General features: G+C 40.4%; 2 protein-coding genes across 3 annotated transcripts in view; one reads left to right on the forward strand and one right to left on the reverse strand.

The window, feature by feature from the left end:
- The window catches only part of cdk1 (cyclin dependent kinase 1), a 66,584-nt gene extending 55,207 nt beyond the window's left edge, over positions 1-11,377 (reverse strand). The window contains exons 1-2 of one of the 2 annotated variants that reach the window (XM_059947399.1): positions 11,054-11,377; positions 9,586-9,651 (exon numbers count right to left, since the gene is read on the reverse strand). The gene's annotated coding sequence lies outside the window, so the exon portion shown is untranslated. The remainder of the gene's footprint in view (positions 1-9,585; positions 9,652-11,053) is intronic. The other variant, XM_059947400.1, reaches the window with a different exon arrangement.
- Positions 10,456-16,255, forward strand: part of ank3b (ankyrin 3b) — a 615,939-nt gene continuing 610,139 nt past the window's right edge. Inside the window, exon 1 of the mRNA XM_059947390.1 lies at positions 10,456-10,732. Coding sequence (XP_059803373.1) covers positions 10,688-10,732 — 45 coding nt within the window. The 5' untranslated portion in view covers positions 10,456-10,687. The remainder of the gene's footprint in view (positions 10,733-16,255) is intronic.

Raw genomic sequence — 16,255 nt, forward strand, 5'->3', positions numbered from 1 at the left:
ATATACAACCCTGAGGTTTGTCTTCTTACAGGCAGCCACAAAACAAAGAAACATAATGGAATTCATGAAAACCCCACACCACAGTCAAACATTTAATGTACAAAAAGAAAGTTTAAATAGTGCAAGCAATACAGAAGGCCAACAATCCATCGACACAGAACATGAACCGCAGAGTCTTCAAAGGCAGGTCACAGCCAGTTCAACATTGCAGCCATTCCAGAAGTACGATGGCTGCAGGCCTTAGCCGCGGAGCCAGGTTCAGTGATGGTTGTAGGCGCAGTTGCACAGTCAGTTCAGATCTAAGGCGAGTAAAGCCTCACTGAGTAGTGAGCTGAACACTGGTTTGTTTTTCACCTTCGGCTTTGACAGCCTAATCTTTTTAATCTGAAGCGGTGCTTAAATTGGCCAAACAGTGGTTCATCATCAGCCCTTGCACTCAGGTCCTGCTGCTTCAGTTTGGCCTGGTTTCAGTCCAGCCGCAACTCTACTCCAGCAATGGCCACCACAACCATACCCCCATTCTCAAGCGTCCAATTTGCTGAATCCTTCAGGATACCATAAAAATGGCAGGCAGTACGGACGGTTCCAAAACACAGCTCCCAGTGGGAAATTACACGCTGCAGATTGTAGTGATCCTAGTCCCAAAAAGTATAGTAGAATTATTAATAGTTCCATTAGCTGCTTACAAAGCATCAATATATCTCACCAGTGGCATCTTCACTGAAAAAGCAAGGAAATGATGCAACTATAAGGCATTGTTCAGGCTGCATTTGGGGTATTGTGAGCAGTTTTGGGCTCCTTATCTAAGAAAGGCTGTGCTGGCATTGGAGAGGGTACAGAGGAAATTCAAGAGAATGATTTGGAGGAAGAAAGTGTTAATGTATCAGGGCCATTGCTGGAGCAGACCTATGGGCCCAAAGTGTCAGCCATACTCTTTTCCACAGATGCTGCCTGGCCTGCTGACTTCCTCCAGCATTCTGTGTGTGTTGCTTGGATTTCCAGCATCTGCAGATTTTCTCTTGTTTGGGGTTAATGTATGAGGAGTGTTTGATGCCTCTGAGCCTGAACTCACTGGAGTTTAGAGGAATGGGGCTAAGAGGGATAATAAATCAGCTTTGATTGAATGCAGAGCAGACTTGATGGACCAAATGGTCTAATTCTGTTCCCATGAACTTGTGGTTTAAAACCTTTGTATGGCACTGACTAATTCTTAAACATGATGCTACGTTCATTACTGTGCACCACAGTTTAGGAAGGATATCAAAACCTTGCTGTCTTCAGATTGGGGGACAGCGCATCTCTAAGGTCTCCAAAAGCCACACTCTCCCCTGCCAGTGGGGAGACAAAGCATGAATACGCACAGAAAATCCACAGACATGGATGTAGCAAGGTACGCAAACCAATTACAGGTCCACTATGCATGTCAAAGAGAGCAATATCTCTCTTCCTGATAGGCTGAGTACTTTCTATGCATGATTTAACTAATTGAATGATATGACATCAAGGAAAGCCCCCTCTCTTCCTGAGGAATAGGCACCCTGTCTGGCGGCAGCTGAGGTGAGAAGGACCCTAGTCACGGTAAATCCACGCAAAGCTGCAGGGCCAGTCAACACCCTCGTCAGATGCTGAAGGACTGTGAGACCCAGCTAACATTGGCCTTAACGGACATCTTTAACATATCTATGAAACAGTCCACTGTCCCTGCAGGCTTCAAGGCAGCCTGCAGGTTCAGCACTGAAGCGAGTGCTGATGGCCACAGTCGTGGAACCAGGTTCAGCGATGGTTGTAGGCGCATTGCACAGTGCCCAAAAGAGCAACAGTAACTGGCCTAGATGATTACTGACCAGTGGCACTGACTTCAACAATCATGAACTGCTTTGAGTGGCTGGTAATGGATCATATAAAATTCCACCTTCCAGCTGCATTGGACTCTTTCCAGTTTGCCTACTGCTCAAACTGGTCCTCTGATGATGCCATAGCATCGGTACTGTCAGACCTAGAAAGTGATTCCTTGTACACCAGGATGTTGTTCACTGACTTCAGCTCAACGTTTAATATGATCATCCCTCAGAGGCTTGTGGGTAAACTGCCCTTACTGGGACCCTACACCCTTTCCTGTAACTGGATCTTGACAAAAAGACCCCAGTCAGTCCAAGTTGGCAACAACATCTCAAGCGCCTTGCTGCTGAGTACGAGTGTCCCCCAGGGCTGGATGCTCAGTCTGCTGCTATTCACACTGACGACTCGTGACTTTTTAAAATTTATTCATTTATGGGATATGGGCATCACTAGCTAGGTAACCTTAGGTAATTTTTAAGGTAAGGACATGTTCGGCACAGCTTTGTGGGCCGAAGGGCCTGTACTGTGCTGTAGGTTTTCGATGTTCTATGTTCTAACTAAGCCAGCTTTTATTGCCCATCCCTAGTTGACCTTGAGAAGGTGCTGATGAGCTGCCTTCTTGAACCGCTGCAGTCCCTGAGGTGTAGGTACACTCACAGTGCTGTTAGGGAGGGAATTTCATGATTTTGACCCAGCATTACCAGATTCAGCTCAAACTTCATCATTACTAATAATATGACCGTAGTTGGCCTCATCAGCAATAATGGTGAGTCGGCATACAGAGAGGAAGTAGAGAGGCTTATCAAATGGTGCAAGAACAACAACCTGAGTCTCAACGTGGACAAGACAAATAAAGATGATAATGGACTTAATGAAGCCACAGGTTGACCACTCTCCATTGCATGTCAATGACTCTGCCATGAAAAGAGAGAGGAGCACAAAGTACCTTGGTGTGCACAGAACAGATGATCTAACCTGGGCCCACAACAGCTCCTCACGAGTCAAGAAAGCACAGCAGTGTCTACACTTTCTGAGGAGACTGAGGTGTACAAGGCTCCCTGCCCCCATTCTAACAAATTTCTACAGGAGCACCATTGAGTGCACCCTGTCCAGCTGCATCATTGTGTGGTACAAAAGCTTCAAGACTCCAGAGAGCACAGGAAAAACTGCCAAGAAGATAATCGGAGTCTCCCTCCTTCCCCCCTCCCCACCCTATTTGTGCCATTTACCAGGAATATTGTAGACAAAGGGCCCAAAGCATTGTTGAGGATTCCTACCACCCATCCCACAATTTCTTTGACCCACGACCATCAGGAAGGAAGTAGAGAAACATCAGGACTAGTACTGCCAGAATAGGTAAGAGCTTCTTGCCTCAGGGTGTGAGACAGATGAATACCCGGCCACTACCAAGGTCTCGTCATGAGACAGTGAGCTGTTTACAGTTTACCTGTGCTGCACTTTACTTAATGCATCAAAATCAGAATCAGATTTAGTATCATCAGCATATGTTGTGAAATTTGTTAATGTTATAACAGCAGTACAATGAAATACATGTTAAATAAATATAGAGAAAAGAGAGGGTTACATTAAATATATAAAATAGTTAAGTTAAAATAAGTAGTACAAAATAACAGAAATAAAAAAGTAGTGAGATAGTGTTCATGGGGTCAATGCCCATTTAGAAATTCGATGGCAGAGGGGAAGCAGCTGTTCCTGAATCACTCAGTGTGTGCCTTCAGGCTTCTGTACCTCCTTCCTGATTATAACAATGAGAAGAGGGCCCATCCTTTGTGGTGGGGATCCTTAATGATGGATGCAGCCTTCTTTAGGTGCCGATACTTGAAGGTGTCTTGGATACTATAGTGGCTGGTAGCCATGACAGAACTGACTAATTTTACAAGTATCTGCAACTTTTTTTGATCCTGTCCAGTAGTGCCCCCTCCCCCCATTCCAGACGGTGATGCAGCCAGTCAGAATGGCTCTCTATACTCTATAGTCTATTTGTTCAAGTGTTTTAGTCATCAAACAAAATATAGCGCTGTTTTGCCTTCTTTATATCTGCATCAATATTTCTCCAATTCTGATCCCTCTATGAGGATTGGTTTGTGTTCCCTCGTCTTACCCTTCCTGAAGTCCACAATCAGCTGTTTGGTCTGCTGACATTAAGTGCAAAGTTGTTGCTGCGACACCACTCAATGAACTGGTATATCTGGCTCCTGTACGCCCTTTTGTCACCATCTGAAATTCTGCCAACAAGGGTTGTATCATTAGCAAATTTATAGATGCTGTTTGAGCTGTGCCTAGCCACACAGTCATGAGTGTAGAGAGAATAGAGCAGTGGACTAAGCACGCATCCCTGTGGAAAGTCAGTGTTAATTGTCAGCGAAGTGAAGATGTTATTTCCAATCTGCATAGATTGTGGTCCTCCAGTTAGAACATAATTTGAATTACATTTCATTATCTTATTTATCATATAATCTTTTGGTTTATGTGCTATGTATAATATATATTGTATGTGTGCACTGTGGTCCTGAGGAATGTTTCATTTAGTTGTGCGCATGTGAAGTCAGATGACAATAAACTTGAACTTGTGAGGATACAAAAAAGATTTATTGAAATGGCTCCCAAAAAGGTGTCTACACATGGGAGCTTTGTAGGCTTATTACTGATTTAGATACAAAAGAGAGGTTGGTAGGTTTCCAAATATTAAGGGATTCAGCGGGATAGGATTTGTACAGAAATTTGGTGTTGAGTAAAATATCAATTATACTCTAATTGAAGATTAGAGCATTCTTTTCCTGCTGATCATGTTACTCCTCTTTCTAATTTATTTGACATCCTGTTTTAACCCATATAAAAAATGGAGACCTGAAATTATTCTCCTTGGTACAAAGTACGCAATACTTAAACAAATTATGTGCTTTGGACAAATTATTTAAGATTTATACAAAGCATTAAAAACTCTTTCCACTGACAGAATCACCAGAAGACCCAGAGCCTTCCCCTCCCATTTCAGCATTCCAAAGGGATTATTCTCTTATTCACACTCTGATGCACTCCTGTATTCCTGCTAACCTTTCTTTCATGTCCAATGACATCTGTCCTTTTAATAAGAAATAAAACTCCAATTGTACTTACAATTTAATACTTGGCATACACTACTCACATTGTGATCCCCTCTACACTGGGGTAACCATATTAGACTAGTGACTGTTCTTGCCAGAGCAAGATGGTACTGTTGATTTACTGGGCTTTCTTGGCACAGAGTTGCTCTAGATTGTTTCCCATTAATTTGCTCCAAAAACCTTCCAACAACCATGCGGTAGCCATGAGGGTAGCACCTTATATAAACCCTTATAGAAACAGAGAAAGATACAGAGAAGGGGTGTGAGGAAAAATGCAAGGATGATTATTTTGCATTTATTGAGGCATCAGTTAATCCATAGAAATGGGTTTTAGTGTGCTGCTTGTGATGACTTTATGGGCATCACTATGGGCAAAAGTACAATGTTGTCAAGGTCCTGATTGTTAATTCCCTATCTTGCTCCTAATTTTCCTTGATTGTGCCATGGTCCCGATTATTAATTTCCCCAATTGCTTCCAATTCTCTTTAATGATGGCACACCTGGTTTCCATCAAAGACTCAGTATAAGCACGTCTGCGTCACAATCACAAGTCACCAGTTTGTTGGTCTTTTTACCTGTGGGTAAACTGCATTTCCTGATTGCTTAGAACTGTTTGTTCTAAGTTTAGCTCCAGTTTCAAGGGTTACCTGTGAGATTCTGTGTCAAGTCTTTGAGTCAAAAGCTCTGGGTCAAGGTTCCATATCAGGGCTCCATATTAAGATCCCTCCTGCTTGCTGTTTGGCGTTTATGCCCGTGTAAAACATCCAGACTCAGTCTCCATGCCTGTGTCCTGCACTTGGGTTCGCTTCAGTTGCTCATTGCAACAAACGTATTGCATAGTGACAAAGAGGGTGGGCAAGTTAGTGACTGGGGGTACTGAGAATGAGGTTACTAGAAGCTGTCAGGAATTACTTGTGCAAGAGGGGCCTGGACAAAAGGGGTTGTATGACCTGCAGCGTCCCTTCTTTTTCTTCCTCCTTGTACTTCTGCTTCTCATCTGGGAACTGTTTGCTCATTATTGTGTAACATGCAGAATCTCATAACAAATCTTGGCATCTATTTGGTACTGCAGTGCCCCTCCATTTCCTAAGGTTCTGTTGAACCACTCCAATTACCCTCAAGTGTAACACCAAGTTTCTGATCCTGTGTTAATTTTGCATTCCCATTCCATCTCCATTTCTGTCTTCTGCTTTCTATACTATTCCAAAAAAAGCTTAGAGTAATCATGACATACACCACTTTGTTTGGTTGGGTAGGTGCAATATTTTGGGAACCAGAGAATTTAACACAGAGATAGTGATTGAGTAAATAGAGGTGGTAAATGTACACCAAAAGGGTGACATAAATTTTCTGGACAGAGATATAAATCAGGATTAGATTAGAATTGGCCAGAGAAGGATGTATTTAAGATGGTATGTGTCATGGTGGGACTTTTGTGTCTACAAATCTGTATTACTATTTCTTAAACATAGTCAGAAACCTGGTCTCCACTACATTCTGTGGAAGAGGATTCCAAACCTCAGTGCTAAATGCCTTGCCCTGTATCCTAAGACTGTTATTCTCAGGGGAAGCAATGCCAGGATTTTGTATATTTCAATGATATCCTCTATCTTTTAACCTCTAGTAAATACAGGACTAGCAAAGTCAAACTGTTCATAAGCAATAAAACTGCAATCCCAGGAATCAGACTATTGAACCTTAGAGATATTTTCTCCACAACAAGCTTTACCTTTCTTTGGTAAACAAACCAAAACTATGCACACTTCTAGGTTTGGCCTGACCAATTCCCTGTTTAATTGTAGCAAGAAATCCTCCTTTCTAGAACCTCTTCCAATGAAAGCCAACGAACCATTTGCCTTTTTTAACTGCTTGCTACACTTATAATTTTGCTTTCAAAGATTAATGTACAAGGACATCCAGATACCCTTTTAATTTGCATCTGTGACTTCCTGCTTGATGCCATTCCCAGAATTACTTGACCTTTTGGCGATGCATAGACAACTTCTGCCAAAATTTTCCTGTCCCTTCGTGCACCTCAGCTCCACCTGGACCTTTATTACCATTACTCAGCTTTAATCCTTGAATATTGGCACCCCACCTCTTTGTCTTTTGTGTCTGTCCTACCTAAATATTGAATATCATTGGATATTCAGCTGGCAGTTTTGATGAACGCAGTCATATTCTATTTTTTTTTACATCCATTGCACTATTAATTCATCCAACTTAATACAAATGTTTTCTGCATTAAAATATTGAAGCTTATTAGTCCTTAACTTACCCAGACCCCATTTATTGGTGTACTTTTGTTTAAACTCACTGTTACTTCCTTCCAAATTGGTTATCATTATTCCCAATCTTTTCATGCTATACTTCATTTTTTTTTCTCTTTCTCATTCTAGATTGCTCTCCACCAACCTCACATTCCATTCCACATTTAGTTTAAAGCCCTGTTGACATCCAGAAGTTTAGTCCCAGCTTGGTTCAGATATGGTCTGTCCCAATGGATCAGCTCCATTTCCCAATACTAATGGCAGAGTCTCGCAGATCAAAACCCAGTTCCCCCACACCAATATCCCTAGTCCTATTAACCCTACTTGCAATTGGATCAGGTAATAATGCAGAGATTAATATCTTTAGTGCTTCTTTTTATACATTTAGTTCCAAATATCGGCAGGAACTTTTTCTTTGGCCTGTGTTGATAGGATACAGTAGGCATGGTCTTCATACGTACTATCTAATTCACTCCATGTTCCTCTCCAGCATGAGGTATCATTCTTCACCCTGGCATTGGTCAAACAGCATAGCCTTCAAGACATATGCCCCTGAATGCAGACCACATTGACTATTCACCAGCAACATTGTCTTCTGCTGCAACCATCTTTCATTTATCTTGAAGCCATTTCACTTGAATGGCTTCTTATATTATGCTGCTGTGCCTACTTTGCTTGTCCTCTGTCTAATGTCCACACATATAAGAACTTCAAGTCTATTGGACAAGTTCAGAATCTGATGTTCCTGAGATAATAGTTTCTGGATCCCTAAATCTGCATCATAAGCAGTCATTCCCTCTTATTGTTGATCATATGCCAATTACAGGCAGTGAAAGTCAAGTTTACTATCATTTGCACAAGTACATGCATGCACATGTACTATTGAAAACTTACTTGTAGCAACATCACGGACATATAGAATCATTTAATCAGGGTTCACAAGAAAGAAAAATATTACACAATTTTTACAAGAAAGTACTAATCGAACAATAAAAAGTTAATTTTAGTGTAATCAGTGTTCCTCAATTGTGGTGATTAGGGTTTTGCTGATTGCTTTATGAACTGAATGGTCGAGGGGAAGTAGTTGTTCTTGAAACATCTGGTGTGGGACTTCAGGCTTTTGTATCTCCTGTCCATTAGTAATTAAAGATGTTGTGGCCCAGATAATGGGGGTCTTTGATGATAGATGTTGCCTTCCTTGAAATACATCTCTTATAGATTATATAGATACTTTCCTGAGATGGATACTTTCAAAAGTATATTTGTAGAAGTTTGCTAGAGTATTTTATGACAAGCCAAACCTCCCTAACCACCAAAGAAAATAAAGGTGCTGGTGGGCTTCCCTTTTGATTGAATCTATGTACTTGTCCCAGGACAGGTCATCTGACAGGTGAATGGCTAGGAATTTAAAGCTGCTGATTCTCCCCCTCCAATCCCCCTGTGTAGGCTTGCACATTTTTACCCTCCTTCCCTCCCTGAAGTCTACAATCAGCAAATTTTGTTGACATTGGTTGAGGGATTCTGTTTCAGCACCACTCAACCAGATATCCTATCTCTGGGTTACACAAGGGTTCAGTTCCTGGGAACCATTCCATTAACTATTTTTTCCTTACGTCCTTAATAATTTCAGTGAGGGTTAAGTAATATGAACATGTATCCGTCTTCTCCGTGTCATTACAATGCTATAGAATCTGAATGTCCCACATTCAGCTGCCTGTTTTGATGGATTTAAATTATCAATGAATGTTATTTTGTTTGATAAATCATTTTACAAGTATCAGTCCAAATGATTGCCTTGCCATTTACCAATGCAAAATTCGGAAAGTGGCCTTCTGGCATGATTCTACACCTGTGTTTTTAACAGACAGTGGTGACTATAAGTTTTCTTTTGAAGACTGGTTGTCCTTTGAATGAACTAGGTTTTACCTTTTCCATAACTCTTGAAGATGTTTCTATTTCTATAACTCTCTTCCCTGTCTTAAAAAATTTCAAAAAGTTATGGGAGTGTTAAGAATAAAGTCGGATTTCCTAAGTCACCTCTCCGAAAAGTTGGTGAGCTGCAGTACTCTAAAGGTGAGCAAAACCCTTAGTAATTTTCCTCCCTCCCTGATGCCTCGCGATTTATGCATTTGAGGTTTCAGTTCCTCATTAAGGAGATTTTTCAAACTAGTGGCATTCAAGTAGATGCTAAATTCCTAGGCAAACCAAAACTAACGAGTTCTCGCATAATGCAACAGATTTCTTGTTCTCTTATTATCTAAATAATTAGTTTAGTATCCAAAGAATTATTTATCTCGTGTATTAAATTTGGTTAAACTTTGTTCAAATGATGGGTTAATTTAACATTCCACCTTGTGTCTCGCTGCCTTCCCGTGACGTCACACTGCCGCCTAATTGCCCCTTTCGCAGCCATTCTCCTGTGTGAGAGCAAAACACAATTGCAGGCTTAGCAGGTAAACAAGGAAGCTATAGAGCTCCTTAAAAAAACACAAGAATTTTGATTTCTGTTCTGCCAATAAAGTTAAAGTTCCCGTATACAGCATGTGAAAAATGTCTATTTTATTTACAAATATTTGTCGTCCTTATCCACATAGGAATCTCTGATTACCTGCAACTACTCAATTAATACGTTAAGTTTAACCTTTTAAACTACTGTCGGCAAAGACTGATGAAAGGCAGCCGGCCTGGCATTTTATTTAGATCCGTTGATGCAAGATGATCAAGTTGCTTCTACAACCAGGACAAAAGTTGGACGAAAAGTTCAGCAACAGGTGAAAGGTGAACTGGGTTCGGGGAATAAGTTGGTCACCATATAGGAAACAAACTTGCCTAGAACCATTTTGCTAAATTTAAACGGCAGGTTCAATTCATTTTTAAACACGAGACTACAACTGAAACAGAAAATATAAAGTTTGATTTAAATTAGGTTGCGCTCTCTCTCCGTTTAGAATTGGATATAAACACAGTAATGTATTTCAATCCATATTGGAATCATAGCCGTTTGTGCTCGATTACAAAAGACTGCTGTTCCCACTCTGCAACAACTACTGATTCTTTACCCGTATCGTCTTCAGTCAGTAGTCGCCGCGTTGTTTAGTAGTAGTAATAGTATTCGGGATTCCCCGGGGAATTGGATTTGGTTCGATCCAGAGCGCCCAACGTGTGCTGGAAACTCGCCTACACTCAACACTTTGCTGCCATCTAGTCTATGAATTTCCATTACTGTGGCAGGGGAGGAGGCACCACTCTGTTGCTACCTGCAGTGCATGTCCTGCTGGTCTACTCACAACGGGACGAGCTGCCGCCTCTCTAAAACCTCAGCGCACGACTTTGTCGTGTTCCGAATAATCTCCCGTCTTCACCCGCCAGGCCTCTTCTCCTGTCAAATATTTACATACTCTTTGGAAGTGAAACGAGTGAGAGGCGACTGGGTTGAGCCTGAAGAGCAGAAACATGGCCTCCTCCCCTACCGGAGACACGGACGGACTCCCCGAACAGGTGAGAAAGGGCCGTTGATCCCTATAAATCCATTTCTTCTTGTTTCTGACCATTTGCACCCGTCTCCGCAGTGGCGCCTATATAGTTTGTTTCTTCTGTATGTAGTTAACTCCTGTCTCCGGTAAATGTATAAACCGTGCAAAATCAAAATTATCCTAAAACTTAGTTTCCACTGACTTTTTTTAGATTGCAAGAAGTGTCCTGGTTTATTGCGGCCAATGTAACAAGTTCCCTTGGTCTGCAGTGCGTTCCTCTCCTAAACACAGATGCATAAGAATTTATTTCTGGTCACATTTAAATCCTTATTCTTTTCTGACCCACCTTGTTTGGAAGTGGATGGCTGTGCAGCGCGCATATTTTAAGCGAATGTAGTCTCAGAATCAACAGGTTTTCAGCATTTCCTGGAAGGGGAGTTAGCTCGAAATCCAGGTGTGCAGCATTGGATTTGCGCAATCCTGTCGCCAGATCAACAGCCTACCCATAAGAGACGCCTCCAGAATGAGTAGATTAATATCGCTCTTTAGTAGAATCCGTCCTTTCATTCCACGCCTCCCACCCTGCTAAAATTCGCTCAGTTTTAGATATTTTTAATCTCATCGACCCACTTTAAAGGATTGATGTATGTCCTACACTGCCCCACAGCGATATTGCAAATCTGACAGTGAAAATATTGAAAGTATTTCATGGCACGGCTCGTTTGTTTTGTACTAAATTTCATCTCAGAAAGTTTTATTCCCTCTTTACACTGTTGCTTTCTACTAAGGTACGACAGATAGATTTTACTAAAGCTGTGCGTCAAGTTCCGTGGACTGGTTTGCCACTGATTGTAAATTATATTATCGTCAAGAAATAGACTACAAGCTGAAAAAGAACTGGTTCCACGCAGCGTCAACCTCTCTGGTTATGGGATCTTTTAACCTAGTGGAATTCAATATGTTTAAATTGAGCGTCTTACCCGTTGGATGTATGTTAATTTTCCTTGTATGGGCGTTCGTTTGCGTGGACAGTTTTCATATACCTGCTTGTGGTTTAGGATTCGTGAATAACCGGGCAATCAGTTTTTACATCACTTGCCATGGATATGGAATTATGAATTAACGACAGTTTCATTATTTTTGACGAATATTGAAAAGTTAGGAAAAAATTTTATGGAGTAAACATTTTCAAACCAGCTTCCACTACCGAAGTTGGAGATTAAATGTTAATGCCCAAAGCAAATCTGAGAAAGAAAACTTCATTGAGTTGTGCTTATATATGATAAAAAATCTATGTATCTCTATTTTCTGCAAGCTTTCTGCTCCTGATGCCTAAACAAATGGGTATCTGAAATAAGAATATAAAATCCTGAAATTCTCTGGTCAGCCAATGACTGGGAGGGAGAGAAATTGAATTGACTTTGCAGGTTTGTGACCTTTCATCAGAAGTATGTGTGTACAAACACAATTTTATAGTTGCTGATTTTTTTAAAGTGACACTGTTCTCTATGGCTGAATGCAATTAGAATCTGAAAGAGTCATGATGATTTTTCTATTTGTTATTAAAAGCAGCACCTTTTTTCACCAGTAACACTAAGTGTGTGTCATAGTAGTGTAAATATGACTGTGATTGTGAATGGAATATGCTACTCACTTAAGGTAAAGAACTGAGTACTATTGACAAGCTGTTGTTTCCTGTCACCCTCATGTTAAATCATGTCTCTTTATTTGTGCAAAATTCTATACGTAGCCTATTACTTTGGAATAAAATACTCATATATGCAACAAGGATGTTGCTGGCATTGCCAGCTTTACTTGCCTATCCCAAATTACCTTCAACCACTTCATCCCTACTTACAACTTTAGAGGTATGCAGTGATGTTGGGCGAAGGAAGGATTTATCTGTAGAAATCATGAAGGAATACCAATTATATTTCAAACTAGTACTGTGTGGTAGTATTAACACATTAGTACTGATTATCCTAGATGATGGCCGCTGGGAATTTTGATGCTTTTGAAGAAGTTTGGGAGAGTTCCTCTAGTACAGCTTATGTTTGGTCCACATGCTGCAATCCTTCTACAGGCGGCTGAGGAAATGAATGTTTGGGATTGAGTTGTTCCAGTCCTACACCTTCTTTCCAGCATCGGAGAGGGCCCAGAGGGGTTCATAAGGATGATCCCAGGAATGCAGGGACTCCCAACCTGGGGTCCATGGACTCCTCGGTTAACGGTAGGGGTCCATGGCATTAAAAATATTGGGAACCCCTGTGCTAATATGAGGAGTTTTTAATGGCTTTGAGCCTGTACTCCCTGGAGTTTAGAGAAAGGAACTCATTGAAAGGTCTAGATAGTGAATGTGGAATGGATGCTTTCAATGGTGGGGGAGTTTAGGACCAAGAGGTATAAGGGCATCCCTTTAGAACAGAGATGAAAAGGAATTTCTTTAGCCAGAGTGTGGTGAATCTGTGGAATGATGTTGTGGAAGCCAAGTCATTGGGCATATCTAAGTGGAAGTTGATAGGTTATTGATTAGTAAGGCTGTCAAAGTTTACAGAGAATGGGATTGAAAGGGAAATAAACCAGCCAGGATTGATGGCAGAGCAGACTTGATGGCCCAAATGACATAATTCTGCTCCTGTGTCTTATGATCTCTTTCCAATGTTGATGACTTTTGTTGAGGTAATTTTGTTGAGTGGTGCCAAACATAATAATTTGCTTGTCTCCAAATCATAGCGCTGTGAGTTCAAGACCCATACCGGAGACTTCCTTGTCTTAACTGTTGTTTTCAGTATCAGAATCAGGTTTATTATCACTCTCTTGTACGATGTGAAATCTATTATTTTGTGGCAGTAGTAACAGTGCAAAAACATAAAGAATAAATGCAGAATAATTACAGAATAAATAGTGCAAAAAAAAGGAATGATGAGGAGGTGTTCATGGATCATTTGGAAATCTGATGACAGAGGTGAAAAACCACTGAATGTGAGTCTTCAGACTTCTGTACCTCCAACCAGACAGTTATACAGATTTTATCCCTCATCCCTCAGACGCAAACATTATCTCAATATTGCCACACAGATTTTCTGCATGGCAAGAGTGACTATGCTTTTTTTTTAAAAAAAAGAGAGCACACTTCATTTGTTGGTTTCTTTGGGAAATGGAAAGAGATTTTGCATAAGGCTGACAGAAGGCAACGTGTTGTTATTGTTATCTGACACAGCTACTGTTACACGTAATATATGGCCAAAGCGGTCTTTCATGCATATCTAGGAGGAAATTTGCAAGATTGAGATGATTTCACATTTGTATTGCTGTTAATATTGAAAAAGATATGCAGATTTCAGGGACAAGAGAATAATAAACCAATAAAAAGGCAATGAAATATCCATTCTTGTAAGTAAGAGATCTATTCATTGGTAGGATATGCAAATAAGCTGTAATAGCATCATTGTGGGTTGCTAGCAGGTTAGTAGTGTAATCTGAATCTTGTGTTAATGTGTTGTTTTGGATACAATTCTTTTTTCTATTTTGCAATAAATATATGAAGATGTTAATTCTACAAGTGAATGAACACTTATTTGCATCTTAAATGGTTGGAGAGCTTCAGCAATCATTAAAGTCATCTTGATAGTATTGACAACATTATTTCAAATTGTACAAAAATGAAATACATTTCATATGTAAGAGAATAAAAATGATTGGAGTATATACATAGCTGCCAGATAGCTATCTTTTGCCATAAAATATAATTTCAAACAAACATTTTCATATTTATTTTATAATGTATACAGTTTATATTTACTTACTGTCCCATTTGAGTATTTCCAGTTAGAACATGTCAGTGTAATTTATTACTGAGATTGTAAGCTTAGGTCGTCTGTGATGCATGAGATCATGTAACGATGTTACTCAATGAGAAGCAGGAAGTTCTATGTGCTCTGGCCAATATTCCTTATTCCAAAAAAACATTGGAGCAGCTTATTATTTCAATTGATATATCACCTGGACAGATTTGAAATTGTGCATGTTTGCATTACAAGAACTATTTCACACAGTAACTTATGAGCTCAGATATTGTTTTAACTAGCTCATAGCTCTCTACATTTACTTTCATTAGATTGAGGAACTCTGATTTGTGAAATATGCACAAATCTTCAAATACATTGGTAGAATAAGTGAACCAGTGTTCATGTACTCCTCCCAGCCAGCACTTGCCACATTGAGGCTCCAGTTGCACTGAGTTGATTCCGTAGAGGGTGTATTTTGCACATCATTTTCCTGATAGATATTATAAACTTGAAACAAACACTATTTTCTGTGCATTCATGGAGTGAGATCATTAGGTGAACCGAGACAAAGATTAAAGTGTGTCCTCAAACGCTTCTTGGGGGTTAAAAAAGGAGAACATTGCCACCAACTCTTGGCAATCCATGGCCCATGGCTGCTCAAGGTGGAGAGGGATCTTTGTGATGAGATTGAGGATCTCAACTTGATGCATTGGGAGCACAGAGAGGCCCCATGTGAGCGGTGGAAGGAGTGAACCATCTCACAAACTGTCCATCCACACATTCCCTCAAGTACTTCCTGCCCGCTCTGTGGAGGGATCTTTTGTTCCTGTGTTGGTCTCATCAGTCATCTTTAAACCTACAAAACAATGCAGTTGAAACAAGTAATCATTAATCCCAAATGATGAACATATTTAAGTACTAAAGCTCAGAAGTTGCTTTGTGATATGCTGTTGCATTACATGAAATGCTGTCTTTCAGCGAGAGATTCAGCGAGAGATTCAGTGAGAGATCCTGTGGTTTTGCAAACTATAGCCTTGGGGTCTTGAGGATGTGGGGGGGGGGGGTGTTGGGGAGTGGGGATGGAAAGGAAAGGACCTGAAAATGTAAGCTAGGCTTTTGAGGAGCCATGGCAACAATCCATCTCATCTCTGAAATTTGCTGTGCAACTGAGAACATTTAAAATTTCCATGCCGATATAGATGTCACAAAGTTCTGGTCAGATGTTACTCGGGATTTCCATGTTGGCAGAATCTCTATGTTTATGATTGGCAGTTTTCACTTTTGGATGAGGCATGCGAATTTGTCAGCTTCTGCTCCTATGCGATCAGGAGAATAAACAATTTTTGTATCATCTGAAGAGGAATGGCAAGGGGTCAATATTTATAACTCAATTAACATCAGTGAAACAGTTTTTCAGTGTATTGGTTTCTTAGCCCTTTGCAAATTAAGCCTGATTTTTCAGGTACTGTAGTTATAATACTTCAAAATACTTGTTGTAAAGTTAGTTGGGATGTGCTGTGGCTGTGAAAGGCACTATATGATGTGTAGGTTTATCTTTTCCTTCTGAATGTAAGCTGTGCAATGGGATCTTGAGACTAGAAAAGCTACACACAGTGGCCAATTTAATGCACGGGTACAGGTGTATCTAGTAATACAAACATCTAATCAGCAACTCAATGCATAAAAAGATGCAGGCATCATTGAGAGGTTCAACTGTTTAGACCAAACAGCAGAATGGGGAAGAAGTGTGATCGAAGTCA

Source organism: Hypanus sabinus, chromosome 22 (assembly GCF_030144855.1).
Source record: "Hypanus sabinus isolate sHypSab1 chromosome 22, sHypSab1.hap1, whole genome shotgun sequence".
In the NCBI taxonomy this organism is placed as follows: Eukaryota; Metazoa; Chordata; class Chondrichthyes; order Myliobatiformes; family Dasyatidae; genus Hypanus; species Hypanus sabinus.